Source organism: Ornithodoros turicata, chromosome 1 (genome assembly GCF_037126465.1).
Source record: "Ornithodoros turicata isolate Travis chromosome 1, ASM3712646v1, whole genome shotgun sequence".
NCBI classification, from domain to species: domain Eukaryota; kingdom Metazoa; phylum Arthropoda; class Arachnida; order Ixodida; family Argasidae; genus Ornithodoros; species Ornithodoros turicata.
Genome location: NC_088201.1, coordinates 113474834 through 113489503, shown reverse-complemented (window position 1 = coordinate 113489503; position 14670 = coordinate 113474834). Strand labels below are relative to the sequence as shown.

Genomic DNA, 14670 nt, shown 5'->3' with positions numbered 1-14670 from the left:
CCAAAAGACGCGGACAGAAGAACAATGACACGGACGACTGCATCATGCACTACGCTCTGTGAAATCACTCCTTATTTAAGCTTTTAATTTAGGATTCTTGTTCAGAAAGAATTTGCGTTAGTGATGCAGTTAGTTATCACTCCACCCTAACACAGATCACTCAACTTTGACTGTGAAATGACATAAGAGGCCTGTGTGATGCCATGAGAATGGTAACTGCCACTGTATAATTGTGTAAACTTAGTTTGTTAATTTTTATTTCAGCAGCTCTTCGCCGCTTGCTTGGCATTTTTTTATATTTCCAGTCATGGAATAGTTCTCGGACTATTTTCCCAGTTTTCCATGCTTTACTGGATTTCAGACATCCTGAGCTACACACTGTAATTCAAGCATCTGGGCATTCTAGGATTACATGTTTGTGACCTTCCTCGACTAATTCTCGTTCTTTACACCGATGGTAAAGCTCTGAAAAATTATTGCGCAGGCTGCATTTCTGCACTGTGTGGTTATGCAGTTTGACTGTACAGCTTTGTATTAAGAGATTGTGCTATTTCTTGAGAAACAACACAGTGGAATATCAAAGCAAGGCACACCTAGAGGTGCTCATTCTAGCATGAAATCTCTGTAGTAGCACTGATCATTGTCTGCTTGCTTTCTGTATTGATATATAGCACACAGTGAGATGAAGTTTGCAATGGACAAATATGCGCAATGCAAATAAGCTCACACAAAGAAAGGAATGCAGCTTGAAATCACATGCATCTTAGCTACAATGTGCTGTATTTCTTTTATTAAAATTTACATGTCTGTATATCTTTCTTCCACAATTTCACTTATTTTTTGAACCACTTTGGTAGTTGTCACTTTGTAGAGGTGGACGTATTCATCCAGTTGTGTCAACACAAATCTATGCAACTGGACAGTTTAATGTAGTGAGCATGGTGTATGGGACATAACACTGAATATGTAGTAAAATAATACAGATGCCTCTGCATGACTACCCACCTAACTTCAGTAACGAGTGATGAACATGCAGTCTTCAGGCAACTTCAGGAAATTAATACATGATGTATGGGGAAATGGTTGAGAAGATTTACCAGCACCCAAAGCAACAGTTTCACAAGTTCCGGCCAAATGCATTATGTTGGCGCACCCAAGATAAGCATGTAATTATTTCGTTCCACTTTACTGAACTTTATGCACCCCTAAGAAAATGAAAATGTGGGAGGAGAGGGGGGTTCTGAAAAGAAACAGAAGTAGTGTGAATTTCCCGTTAAAAAGACATGAAAAATTCCACACACATAACCACAAGATTTATGAACCTATGGTGAAGCAAGCTCTTACGCAGACATGTTTTTCGTGTGTTACATGAAGGTCAGTTGTGTTGGGGATGGCATGGTATGCGATGAGCCTAAGCTAACGCCAGCCACATATTTGTATAGCAGTAAATTTTCTTCACATGTGGCTTTGAAGAACTGCTTACTTGAAACAAAATAAATAACCAGGTGTGACACATATACAATCTAATGTCACAGGCATTTGGTGCCAGTCATTCAGTGAAAGTAGTTTGCATGAGATGCCACATATTCTACTGGTGATGATGATGGGGAAGGAAGATTTCAAGCGATAAATGTATGTCATGGTGGCGTGTATTGCAACAGTATTCAGGCACTGTTTCGAGTGACAGATCCATAGATATTAAAACCATTTGTCATGACGCTGATGACACACTCTTAGTTACATCCGAATTTTGTCACCGTAGTATTCCCATATTGTGTATACCCTCCACTCACTGCTTTAGGGGTGGAGTGTGAGTCAAGGCAGAGGAGGGCCGGTGTGATATGGGAGTACCCGTTCTGCGTAGATATTGTACAGGACATGTCATACGGGAAAAACCGTAGACACTTAGCATGCACCTGAGCTGGTGTAAGGGGAACAAGTTGTAACATAACTGAATGTACAGTGAGGTACTACACATACGCATATTAGAAGTGGATATTGGTTTGGTTCACTATTTTTGAACTCAGCTATTCGGAACACGTTGAAGACAGGCATAACACCAAATTAGAGGCATTGTGGCATTCGCGATAAATAGAAGCATGATTGCAATGTGCATGCGGGAGTATATTATAAATCATGTAGCATCATTCCATAGGAATGTGTTTTCCCATTCTTAAGATTTACCTCTACAGGATATGAGACTACACAACAAGAGTGCACTGATCACACTAGTGTAAAGCTGCAGTGTCGTCAAGCAATTTTTAACAGTCCTGTTCACAGAAATGATGCAGAACAGCATGCATACATTTTAGCTTGAAAGAAAAGCCTTGAGCTTCAGGAGACACAAAAGGGACTCTGTTTTTCTGTTCAGTACTATATTCACACTCAACACCTGAGTACATGGATAAACTCTGTGGCCATATGACAGCTATCAACAACATAAAAGGAGAGATAGTGTAACATGGGTGCATGTTTACCCTGCTTTACTACTATCATCAATATCCACACTGAACACGTGCACACAGAAATTAACTATGCAGCATTACGGCAGCTGTCTATAACGTAAAAGAACGATAGCTACTGTTAACATGGGACCGTGCTCTTTCACGTTCTCGTGTGCTCAGTGTATATACAAACAGCTGCACTGGCAGGAGAAATCTGTACCCATGCTAACAGAAGCTAATTCTCTTTTAAGCAGTTGACAACAGTCACGTGGCTATGTACAATATTTCCATGCACTCATGCTACAGTTATGACAGAACCACATTTCCATTTTGATGTTGCGTGTACCAGCTGGCTACTATTATAATTGTCAATACCATCTATTGATAAATCTGTAGCCTATGTTTTGTTAAATCTATCTGGAAGGTGTTATATGCAGTAATTGCAGTTGATCTAATTTTCAACTTGAAGTGCAATGCAATAATCAGCAAGGGAGCTCAAAGTTTCTGTACACATTGCCCTTGATTCCTATGCAATTCAGCTCTTTTGCAGTACACCTCAGACATATTAGTGGAGTCAGCATGTGGAATGTAGCAAGAATTTTTTTCCTTGTGCACCGTTGCTTACTTATGTTTTCACGTGACCTCACCATCTAATTGAGCAGGGTATCGAGAGTGCATGCCTCTATGAAAAAAGTCATCCTTGTGGAACTATGTAATAGCCTTTAGTGTCTGAATATAAACAAGAATCTCGCGAATACAAAGTTGTTGTGACGAATGAGTCCACAACAGAGATTTTTTAAGAAATGATCTCCAGAATACCTGTGCTTATACAATGCACAGAAACTGTCACTGATTGGTCATGGTTATGTACCTGCAATAGTTAACCTAAAAAAGTAATGATGCATCCAAAAGGTCTCCAGCCTCCTTTAGCACACTGCTGTGTAGTGTCTTTTGCAGAAACAGCCCTACAAAAGCAGATCTACTATTACCATACGATAAATCAAAATAGAAGTAAGCAGCTGTCTTTTTGAATGTTTTCCAATGTAGCAGTAGTAACACAATACCTGAAGAACTGTTTTTCATTGGTCTCCTCTGCTGTGGCATGCTGAAATAAGTAAAACACACATTTCAGTTTCATCTATGTGAATTACAAATCTATTATATGTGAATCCAGGGAAAATGGGGACCTCGCTCGGTTTTGCTCTGGTATTTTCATAACCTGGGAAAGCAAAATTTCGTGTTCAGTGTAGTGCAACAACATGCGTATTTCCATGCGTAGATAGTATCCACACAACAGCCGCAAGACGCTACTGCACTTTATGATCAGTCCTATTGCACGGTTAAATGTCTCTGGAGATAAGACACGCTGCAAAGAGATGATAGATACTGGGACGGTTAATAAACATGCGAGTGGATAACGCCCCTCAATTTCTCCATCAGGGCTCGCAACAACCATCTAGCACGTTATTGCTCTTACTGTACAATGACGGGGTGCTTACAGTGTGTATCACAGGAGATGACATCATAATAAGCGCCAGCACTATGCTTTGTTTTTGATGATGCACATTGACGTTCGGCCATCCGCACGCTCTATCGGTCCATTGGATTGGTATCTGGATTTTGTCCAGTGGCACATGTCGATGTCACTCACTTCGACCACACTTTGACGGTGCTTTTTACGTTTGTCATGCAAAAGTTCGCGATAGCGCCTTCTAAAAACAACAGCCGCATTTCGTACCCCCGGTCAAGCGTTACGCCGTTTTCGTTTACTAACCGTGCATTTAAAACGATTCTGCTTAATTTTTACCAGTTAGATTTCGAATTAGTGAAACATCACCTACCACAACCACTCTACAATAGTTTTTTCAGCACACGTTCACTGTTGCAACGTACTTAGGCCGACGTTAAACTAGCCTCTCCCCTAGTTTAAAATACGTCCCATTCAAATACATGGGTCTTAAACCACCGGTTTAAGTAGCTTGGGTGGATGATCGAAATGGAATATTTGATTCGAATATTCGTCCCATTGCGATAAAATCCACCTCTTGGGCGCTTCTAGTAACTATATCAATCAAAACTTACCCAAGATTTGATGAAAAATTCTTCGTGAACCGGGGATTAGGCCTACCGGCCTCCATCGCTTCTGGCAGACTCTGGCGAAATGCGCATGCGCCGTGCAGGAAGCTCGCTATGTGCGGTGCCATTGGCTTCACAGCAGCAGGTTGTAGAGCATGGGATGGTGATCCAGGATTGGCGAACGAAAGTCTCACGTGATCGATTTAAACCCGACGTCACTAAACCAATGGTTTAAGTAAGTTGGTGAATACGGGTAGGGATGTCCACTGGATATTGTAATAACGTTACAATGTCTGGGACGTTACCAACCAAATTTGGACGAAGCCATGGATATCCCACAGATATCTGGTGGACGTTGAGATGTCTGAGATATCTGGGACTTATTTTGGATATCACCAGGACGTTCGTGGTTTGCTGGGTACGCTCTAACTTTACATCATTTTGACGGGGCGCTTCCCTCACCAATTATGACCAAAGGTCCCATGCATCATTTCATTTCACTTGTGGAAATTGACAAGATGAATGTGAGGCTTATTCTATCCAAAATCTAAACAGTAACAATCACAAACTGGAAGAGAAATGTGTTCAATTCAGATATCACACGCGCACTATGTTTTCCGCGCACTGGATGATGGATGCCACGTCGTGACTGAGAGGTACCCGAGTTCGAATCGAGTCATATTGTCACGGGAAGAAGTGAAGGGTTGCCTGCGCGTGGGAGCAGGGGCGCGTGTTTGTTGTTCTTCGGCTGGCTCTCGCTCTTGACACAGCTTCCCCGAATAAACGTATCATTTGGTGGAGGTGCGGACTGGTTCCCCCAATATCCTCATGGCTGCCACTCGATTTAGCCGGCGGCTCCGAGGCCTTCCTCCAGATCACCCAAAGGCGGGAGCTACTAACGGCGCAGACGACGGAGATGCCCCTCCTCATCAATCTGTGGCCAGCAACCAGGCGTCTCACACTACGCCTCCGGTGGAACCCTTCTTTCGACATTACCATCGAAGGGACCGGGAGGCCTCAACTTTCTCCGGTAAACGGGGTGAGGACCCTACAGCTTGGCTTCACGATTATCGACGTGTAAGCGATGTAAATGGCTGGGACGACTCGTTCAAGCTCGCGAATGTCATATTTTACCTCTCGGGAACCGCGAAAATATGGTTTGAAAACCATGAAGACGATATGTCCTCGTGGGAGGACTTTGAGACACACCTGCTGACGATATTCGGAAACAGCCACAGTTCGAAACCCGAAGCTGAAGCCCTCCTCGCCACCCGGGCGCAGCTACCCAATGAAACTTGCATGGACTATATCGAAAACGTCCTGAAACTTTGTCGTCTCGCTAACCCCACGATGCCAGAAACTGAGAAAGTGGGACACCTGCTAAAAGGTATTGCGGACGATGTGTTTAACTTTGTGACGCTTCGCAACGCCAGCTCCGTCGAAGCACTTGTTACGGAAACTCGAAAGTTCGAAGAGCTCCGCCGCAACCGTATTGTGTCCCCGACTGTTCAACGGCTACCAAACGTCCTAGCTACCGTGGCTGCGGTCCATGACGCTCCGCCAGACGTTGAGGCTATGATTCGTCGCACCGTGCGCGAAGAGGTACAAGCAGCGCTGGGGAGCGCCCCACTCTCCAGTCCCGTTTCTCCGAACCTGCGCAAAACCATCCAGGATGAAGTGCACCGTATTTTCACGACACCGCCTCCTCCTGTGAACACGTTTGTGCATTCCCTTCCTGCCAACACTGGTCCCTCTCCGGGCACTGCCTACGCAGCGTACAACGAAATGGCTCCCAACACATTCCTTCAGGACCCTCGCGTGGGAGACGTCAATGCCGGCCGTGGGAACTTTCAGAGTCAGTCCTTCCAGCGGTACAGCCTAGCGCGCACTGCCGACAACCGCCCTATCTGTTTTGGATGCGGCCGCGCTGGCCATGTTCGTCGCTACTGTCGCTCACCACGTAACACACGTAACACATACGTGTGTTACGTGTACGTAACACACGTAACACATACTGGAATTTTACGGGTGGACTCCCAACGAACTACGACAACCGGCCCTCCGACCCTCCATACAGCCCTACGGACAGGTCATTTTCTCCTACTCCCCGCCCCAGCCGCCGCCAGTCACCGTCGCCTACTCCCGGACAGTCCCCTCGAAACCGATCCCCTGCACCCGCTTCCCGCCAACGTTCCCCACCGGGAAACTTGTAGGGGCGGCCCTTGGAGGCCAGGCCGCTACATCAGTTGCAACAGAAGCGCCTTCCCCGGGAATCCTACCGATGACCACGAATGTCGTACGATTAACCATGGACAATATTTTGGTGTCGGCTTTGGTCGATACGGGTGCCTCTTTTTCAGTCATGAGTAATGATTTTCGACGACGGTTGAACAAGGTCCTTACCCCCATGCCGACGCAGCGTCTGTGCGCCGTAAATTTGCAGCCGTTATCTCCTCTTGGGCGCTGTACTGCAAGACTTTCATTCGGTGATACCGTCGTCCCTGTTCCGTTCGTCGTTCTCGAAGCTTGCAGCTATGACGTGATCTTGGGTATGGACTTTTTGTCGATCCACGGAGCGCTTATTGACTGCGGTGCCGCCGAGCTCCATCTTTTGCAGTTCCCGTTTTGTGACACCGCCTGCTGCGATGACATTTATACGCCTGCCTCCCTATGTTCGGGCCAACTGAAGCTGACCGAAGCTGTTGTAGTTCCTCCCCAGTCCACAGTGTGTGTGACGGCTACAACCAGCCATTGCGCTCCCCCCTTAGCGTGCGCTGCAGATGTCATGACGGAACCGTCTAAGGACTTGCTGCTTCGAAAGGGCATCACGTCCCCCCGGAGCATTGCTCTTCTCCAGGACGACACTGCGAAACTTTGGTTGACGAACACTGGATGGATACCGGAAACCCTCCCCGAGGGTATCGTCGTCGCCTCGTTTGATTTTCTTCCTCACTTTCCCGATGCTGACGAAAACGGCGGTGACGTTGCGGTCGTACACGTTCCCAACCCCGCAGTGACCTCTGGTACATCCACCGTGTTTGAACGTTCCGACAGGATGATGGCAATGGTCGAAGCCGATCTCCTTCCGAGTCAGCGCGACGAACTTTTACATGTCCTCGAGGACTACCACCACATCTTTGATTTTGATCGGAAGCAGGGTCGGACTTCTCTTGTCCGGCACACAATCGATACACAAGGCCACCGTCCCATCCGCCAAAAGCCCTACCGTGTCTCTCAGTGCGACCGCCTTGTCATACAACAGCACGTTCAAGAAATGGTGGAGATCAATGTCATCGAGCCGTCCTGCAGTCCGTGGGCTGCTCCTGTTGTCCTCGTCAAGAAGAAAGACGGCTCTTGGCGTTTTTGCATAGACTTCCGAAAGCTCAACAAGATCACTAAGAGAGACACATACCCCATGCCGCGCATTGACGATGCCCTTGATTGCCTGCAAGGTGCCCAATATTTTTCGTCTATAGACATGCGCTCCGGCTACTGGCAAATCGAAGTCGACCCCAAGGATGCAGAAAAGACTGCTTTTGTGACACCTGACGGCTTATACCAATTCAGAGGAATGCCGTTTGGACTGTGCAACGTCCCCGTCACGTTCGAGGGTATGATCGATAACGTGCTCGGACCCTTGAAGTGGACATCATGCCTTTGCTACCTTGACGACATCGTAGTTTTCGGCCCTACTCTCGAAGTCCACAACCGTCGCCTGCGGGAGGTCCTGTCGTGCATGGCAAATGCGGGGCTCACGCTCAACCATAAAAAGTGTCATTTTGGCTGCCGACAGCTCACCGTCTTGGGCCACCTCGTCGGCTCTGACGGGATTCGCACTGACCCCAAGAAGACTGACGCCTCACCAACTTCCCTCGACCAACCTCGACGAAAGCTGTTAGAAGTTTCCTTGGCCTCTGCTCCTACTTTCGCCGGTTTATTAGACACTTCGCAAGCAAAGCGCGACCTCTTCACGACCTGCTGAAGAAAGGGGTCTCGTTTCACTGGGGCGATGCGCAGGAGGCTGCTTTCGATGCGCTCAAGTCCATACTGACGTCATCCCCTGTATTACGTCATTTCGACCCGCACGCACCGATCGAAATCCATACTGACGCCAGCGGTACGGGACTCGGTGCTGCTGTGTTGACGCAACATCCTGAGGACTCCGAACACCCGGTAGCATTCGCTAGCCGTTGTCTATCGCCAGCGGAGCAGAACTACAGCGTCACAGAAAAAGAATGTCTAGCTGTCGTTTGGGCTGTGAGAAAATTTCGACTGTACGTATACGGGAAGCGCTTCAAGGTTATTACCGACCACCACGCCCTCTGCTGGATCGCGAACCTCAAAGCACCCTGTGGGAAACTTGCCCGTTGGGCCCTTCTCCTCCAGGAGTTCGACTATGAAGTCGTCTACAAGTCCGGCCGCACTCACCGCGATGCTGACGCCCTCTCCCGCTCGTCTCTGCCTGAGGCTGCCGCTATTTCTCCCCCCCCCTGGACCCGCTTTGTGACCCCCTGGACCCGGCACCGCTTTGTGACCTAGACCTTTCGCGTGAACAACGTCGTGACGCTTCCTTAACCTCCATAATTAACATCCTTCAGTCCACCGCCGCCCGCTCCAAGCGTGACTCTCGGCAGTCACATAACTTCGTCCTTCGAGACTCGGTGCTCTGTAAGAAGAACTTTGCCCCCTTTGGACGCCCCTACCTGATTGTGATTCCCCGTCACTTCCGCCACGCTCTCCTGCAGTTCATGCATGATGACCCGTCCTCTGGCCACTTGGGCTTTGCGCGTAGGTACGATAAGGTTGTTCAGCGTTTCTTCTGACCCGGGATGCGGCGATTTATTGCGTCGTACGTGCGCCGTTGTACTGACTGCCAACGACGCAAGCCCATGACATCAGCTGCCACAGGTTTCCTGCAGCCCCTTCCCCCTCCTTCGCAACCGCTCCACCGTGTCGGAATCGACCTCCTTGGGCCGTTCCCTACCTCCCTTGACGGCAACCGTTGGATCATCGTCTGCGTTGATCACCATACTAGGTACGCAGAGACGAAGGCACTCCCCACCGGTACCGCACCGGACATCGCAACCTTGCTTCTCGAGCAAGCGGTGTTACGTCACGGCGCCCCGAGGGAGCTGTTGAGTGACCGTGGTGCCGCTTTCCTATCGACCATCGTAACGGAGCTCCTCAAGGCCTACAGCATTACCCGTTTGACCACTACAGCATACCATCCCCAATGCAATGGTCTTACTGAACGTCTGAACCGAACCCTTGCGGACATGATTTCCATGGACGTTGACGCCGCCCACTCTAACTGGGACACCGTTCTACCTTTTGTCACGTACGCCTACAACACCTCCCGGCACGACGTGACTTCATTCACCCCATTTTATCTTCTGTTTGCACGGTCTAATGAGACGACACTGGACACGCTGTTCCCATACGTCAATGACGGCTACGGGCATGACTTCATCGCAGAACTCATGTGCCGGGCGGAAGAATGTCGCCAACTCGCACGGAACTACACATTACTCGCCCAGTCCAAAGAGAAGGACCGCTACGACGACACACGGGTCGATGTCGTCTACCGTCCCGATGATCTTGTCTGGCTGTGGAAACCGGAACGTAAGGTCGGCCTTTCGGAAAAGCTCATGCGTCGCTATTTTGGGCCCTATCGTATCGTTCGGCAGACCTCACCGGTGAACTACGTTGTCCAGAACGCCAACAATGCCGGCCCGAGGACCAGATCAGCTTCGAAAGAAGACACAGTACACGTTTCTCGCCTCAAGCCCTACCACGGTCCAGCTGATTGATCAAGGTGCTCAATCCCTCAGCGACGGGGTAGTGTCACGGGAAAAAGTGAAGGGTTGCCTGCGCGTGGGAGCAGGGGCGCGTGTTTGTTGCTCTTCGGCTGGCTCTCGCTCTTGACACAGCTTCCCCGAATAAACGTATCAATATGATAGCTTTGCTGTTGTTGATGTTTGCGTCAGAATTAGGCACCCAGCAAACATCAATAGCGTGGATGACTTATGAAGGGATATGAGAAACCAGAGGGTTGTCTGGGGGGAGTAGACCGCTATAGAAAAGCGTGTCACTTGACCAAAAAGAAGGCTCTCGATATACTACACTGTACACCGTCCGGTGAGAATAAAGTTTAATATGAGAAGCACGTCGCGTTCAAGGTAACGACGTGCACTAAATAGATCTCGGCGACCTTAGAAAACACAAGAGGTTCAACGGTGGGTACCGCTACATTCTCGTGGCGATGATTCCCGTCTGCCGTTTCCTGCGCACCCTTCCGTTAAAGACGAAACGTCCTGCCGAAATGACGAAGCATCATACGACTTTTTCGAGGAGGGAAGGTTCCTACACGCATATTTTGAGACAGAGGAGGGAATACTACAACAAGACCGTCAAGGAGTACCTGGCAAAAAAGAAAGTCTTCATGTATTCCACCTTCTCTCGTATGGTGAAAGCTTCACAGGTAAAGGTGAGTGTGGTGCTGCAGGTCGTGCTCCCGCGTTTTCGGTGCGGTTCCGGGTACAAATTTTCATACGTGCTCTCATCTCTGTTTACAAGCAGAACGAGTCATAAAGACTTTACGCAACAGATTATTCCCTTATTGTAGAGTAACCGGGAAATACAACTTCGTTTCTGCACTTCTCAAGATCGTGCAACACCACTACACTAAAACAACACAACTAACTAACTGCAACAACAACACTAACTACAACAACACCAAAGACAGAACGTTGGGCATCAGCCCGTCCGAAGTCACTCCCGAAAACGAATTGGGACTGTTCAATAAAGTAAATGAGAAGCCCGTCGTACCCTCCGTGAAAATGAAGCTGAAACTCGGGGATAAAGTGAGGGCCCTACTGCACAGAAAATATTTTCAAAACAGCTCGGAAGGGAGATTTTCACCGTCCCCTACCGTCGTGCCTCTTGAAGATTACCAGGAAGTGGACGAAGCTTCCAATTAACAAATGATATACTTTTATGTGGCGAAAAAGTTGAAGTAGTCGAAAAGGTTAAACTCCTAGGAGTGTATTTTACCGCCTTTTTAACTTGGAATGCTCACATTCAACATGTTCGGGCAAACGCGTGCTCCAGTCTCGGACTAATATTTAAGTACAAATTCGTCTTGCCAGCCAACATTTTGACATTGTTATATCGTACGCTAATTGAACCGCATTTCAACTACTGTCTTCTTGTTTGGGGCACATCCTCGAAACACTCACTCTCCAAACTCTTAAGGCTTTTAGAAAACTTACCTTATAGACATACAACGTTAGGCTTGCTCACAAAACATTATATACCAAAAATTCACAACTTGCTACAGACTTGCTCTAGGACATAAGAAAGCCTTTAGAGAAAATGACAACGAGTTTCTAGACATGACAAATTTGAAACGCGTGAGCCACGTCTATAAGTACCGCAATCTTTGTACATACTCTTTTCTTCAATGTAGGACTTCCTATGGCTTTCAAACTTTGCAGTACAATCTAAGTAAGCTGCTAAATACATTTGACAATGACCTTACCAAAATATCCAAGTGTGAATTGTTAGGCTATTTTTGTGCATTGTGCAATGTTTTTGGCCGCTTCTTTTCATGTTGAGCCGAATGCAGTACTTTCTGCTTCTTGCTTTACTCATTAAACTTTTTCGTTGCAGTGCGAAAACTTTTTGAGTTCATTGAGTAACGAAAGTGTATGTTACAAATCATTATACTTATCATGTTTGTATTATCAAGTATTATCAGTGTCACGTATTGTGCCTGCAGCTGTATATATGTATTGTCTTTGCTGATGGCGGGTGACTGAGGCCTCTGTCAAGTCCCCTAGAGACTTTTTTGCCTCAGCCTCTCCTTCACTTGTTTTCTGTGAAGAAATAAATGAAATGAAATGAAATGAGGAATCTTTCTACCGGAAGGATGGTGTTCGTGGTAACCCGATACGCCAATCAGCATTGGCCAGTAACGAAAGTGCTGAGAAAGAAGAAAGTGAATGATCAGAGCTTCTGCTTGGTTCGCTGGTTCGGTTACGACAAAGAATACCACAGTTGGGTTCCGAGCTGCAACGTGGTCAAGATTGGGAAATGACACCAGAATCCAACGATGAAAGATGAAAGTCACTGAAAAGGTTAGCCAGCTGTAGGGATCGAACCCACATCTTCTGGATTGCCGTCTGTCCCTTCTATGTTGTTCCAGCCTCAGAACATCAGTTTATCTCTTGTCCAGAATCCAAGTTTCCATCGAATAAACTCAATGCCTTCACGGTAGCTTTCGATAGTCCGAAGGATCTCAGCATAAGTAACGATTTGTGAAATATAGGATACGAAAAGCAAGATGCGAACATCGAGATTTCTTTCGAAGACGCGGTCAAAATGAGAGAAATTTTCCTGTCACTTGATCTAGAAAGGGATTTGGGAAAAGCCCTTTCGCAATTTAACGTTTCTTAGGCGTACAACAACAACAAGAACTTTATTTTGACTTTGGCGTACAACAAATCGAGATACGACTTCGTGTTACCCGAAGACGTGAAAGCGGTGGAATTCGACCCTCGCATCCCATCGCGCGAAGCAAATCGTGCGGTAAACCCTGCGAAAATGAGCAAACGCGAAGCCACCCGAGTCTTATTGGAGCACGCCGCACCCGTTGCTTTCGGAGATGTCATTTTGAATTCAGGGAGCGCGAAAAATGGATATTAAAAATACTGCCCTCTTATTACGAGAAAGACAAGCACCTCGTCACCCACAGGTTAGATAACATCTAGTATTTTAACCTGTCACAATCCGAAATTTCATCTGTGACGATTGTTCTCGCGGACGAAACGGGAAGACGTCTGCCGTTGCGGTCCAAAGGTAGAACCAATTTAACGTTGCATTTCAAATATGTACCGTAATTCCTCCAAAATAATTATCGTGTACACGGCACCCCTTTTACAACGAGGGTTCGGTGTGTTGAGCAACATATCCAAGTTTATCGTTCCCATCTGGCAACAAATAAAACCGATCGCCAAGAAAACGTTGAAGCGCATGGCGCGGAATTTGGCCGACGGCGAAGGAATACCGAGCCCAGTAAAAAAGACAGCCATAGGAACGGTGAGAGACGTGCTGGATTACATGCAGGGCTCTGGAGAGAACAATGGAAAGGAATGTCGTAAAAGACATCATAAGGCGCCGACACAAGACGCACCTGCAGATATCTTTGGATCGCCGTGAGGGTCACACATCCGCTGTGCTCCGGCCATGACGTCAACGAAACACAAAAAAACAGTTGCAACGGTCACCACTCCGACGTTGCGTGCAAAAGCCAAAGCCACTCAAAGCCAAAATAAAGTTGTTGTTTCGTCTGGAAAGTCTTCGGAAAACCCAGGGAAAACCTCAGACATCACAGCCGGTGACAGGATTCGAACCCGTGTCACCTCCCAGTCTCTGCGTGGAAAGCGGCCAACCTAACCACTATGCCACAGCTGCTGGTGAATAATTAAAGTGAGCTCTGATTTTATTCTCTAGATGTTATAGAAAGTGTGGTGTCGATAATAGAATCTTTTTACTCTTACTTTACTTGTGCTTAGTACAGTTGTGCTTGTCGGCATGTCATACGGTGCAAAACAAAGTATCACTTGAAAGATTCGAATTGCTACTACTGAGTATAGGTAATTAGCCTGGATGAAATAATATAATGTATTGTTTGGTATGCTTTAATCCATCCTGCGTTGTGCTGCTCAGTTGATTGATTGGAATAATATGAGCAACGTATTACAATAAATACCATAATTTCACGCATATTAGCCGCGGCTTATGCGCGTTTTTTTTCTCACGGCCGCTCTGCGGCTTATCCACCGGTGCGGCTTATCTGATAACTATTTTGCCCTGGTACTTTCCTCATGCCCAGGTTTTAACCAAAAGGGTGACACTGTCTCTGGAACACCACCGCCCTGCCAATGCACGAACAATGCGTAACAGGGGCACGTCCACAGTCGAGTAGGTTCACCTTCCTGGTGTCTTCTCACAAGCAGCTCTAACGAAAATTGTTACTGATTCATGTCTTCTGGAAGGCCACTGACCTGTCGATCCATGAAAAAACACACAAGGGCACAGTCCGATCTTGGTAGAACACTAGAACTGACCTCCTTTGTTGTACACCATG

The 14670-nt window shown here is 47.2% G+C and overlaps 1 protein-coding gene and 1 long non-coding RNA gene across 2 annotated transcripts; one reads left to right on the top strand and one right to left on the bottom strand.

Moving 5' to 3' along the window:
* Positions 1 to 3197: 3197 nt before the first annotated feature.
* Positions 3198 to 4031, bottom strand: LOC135368095 (uncharacterized). Its single transcript, XR_010414674.1, has 3 exons — positions 3944 to 4031; positions 3509 to 3549; positions 3198 to 3409 (listed from the first exon to the last, which is right to left on the bottom strand). It is a non-coding gene; the product is annotated as an uncharacterized LOC135368095 (long non-coding RNA).
* Positions 4032 to 10842: 6811 nt separating this feature from the next.
* Positions 10843 to 11500, top strand: LOC135383643 (uncharacterized). The gene is made up of 2 exons (XM_064613028.1): positions 10843 to 11045; positions 11146 to 11500. The coding sequence occupies exons 1-2, from the start codon at positions 10843 to 10845 to the stop codon at positions 11498 to 11500; spliced, it is 558 nt and encodes a 185-aa protein (XP_064469098.1).
* The last annotated feature ends 3170 nt before the right edge of the window (positions 11501 to 14670 follow it).

Excerpts from the sequence above, each read along its gene's own strand:
- LOC135383643 (XM_064613028.1), top strand. The coding sequence starts at position 10,843 with ATGACGAAGCATCATACGACTTTTTCGAGGAGGGAAGGTTCCTACACG. Across the intron at positions 11,046-11,145 it reads GTCGTGCTCCCGCGTTTTCG|AGTAACCGGGAAATACAACT; the intron begins GTGCGGTTCCGG and ends CCCTTATTGTAG.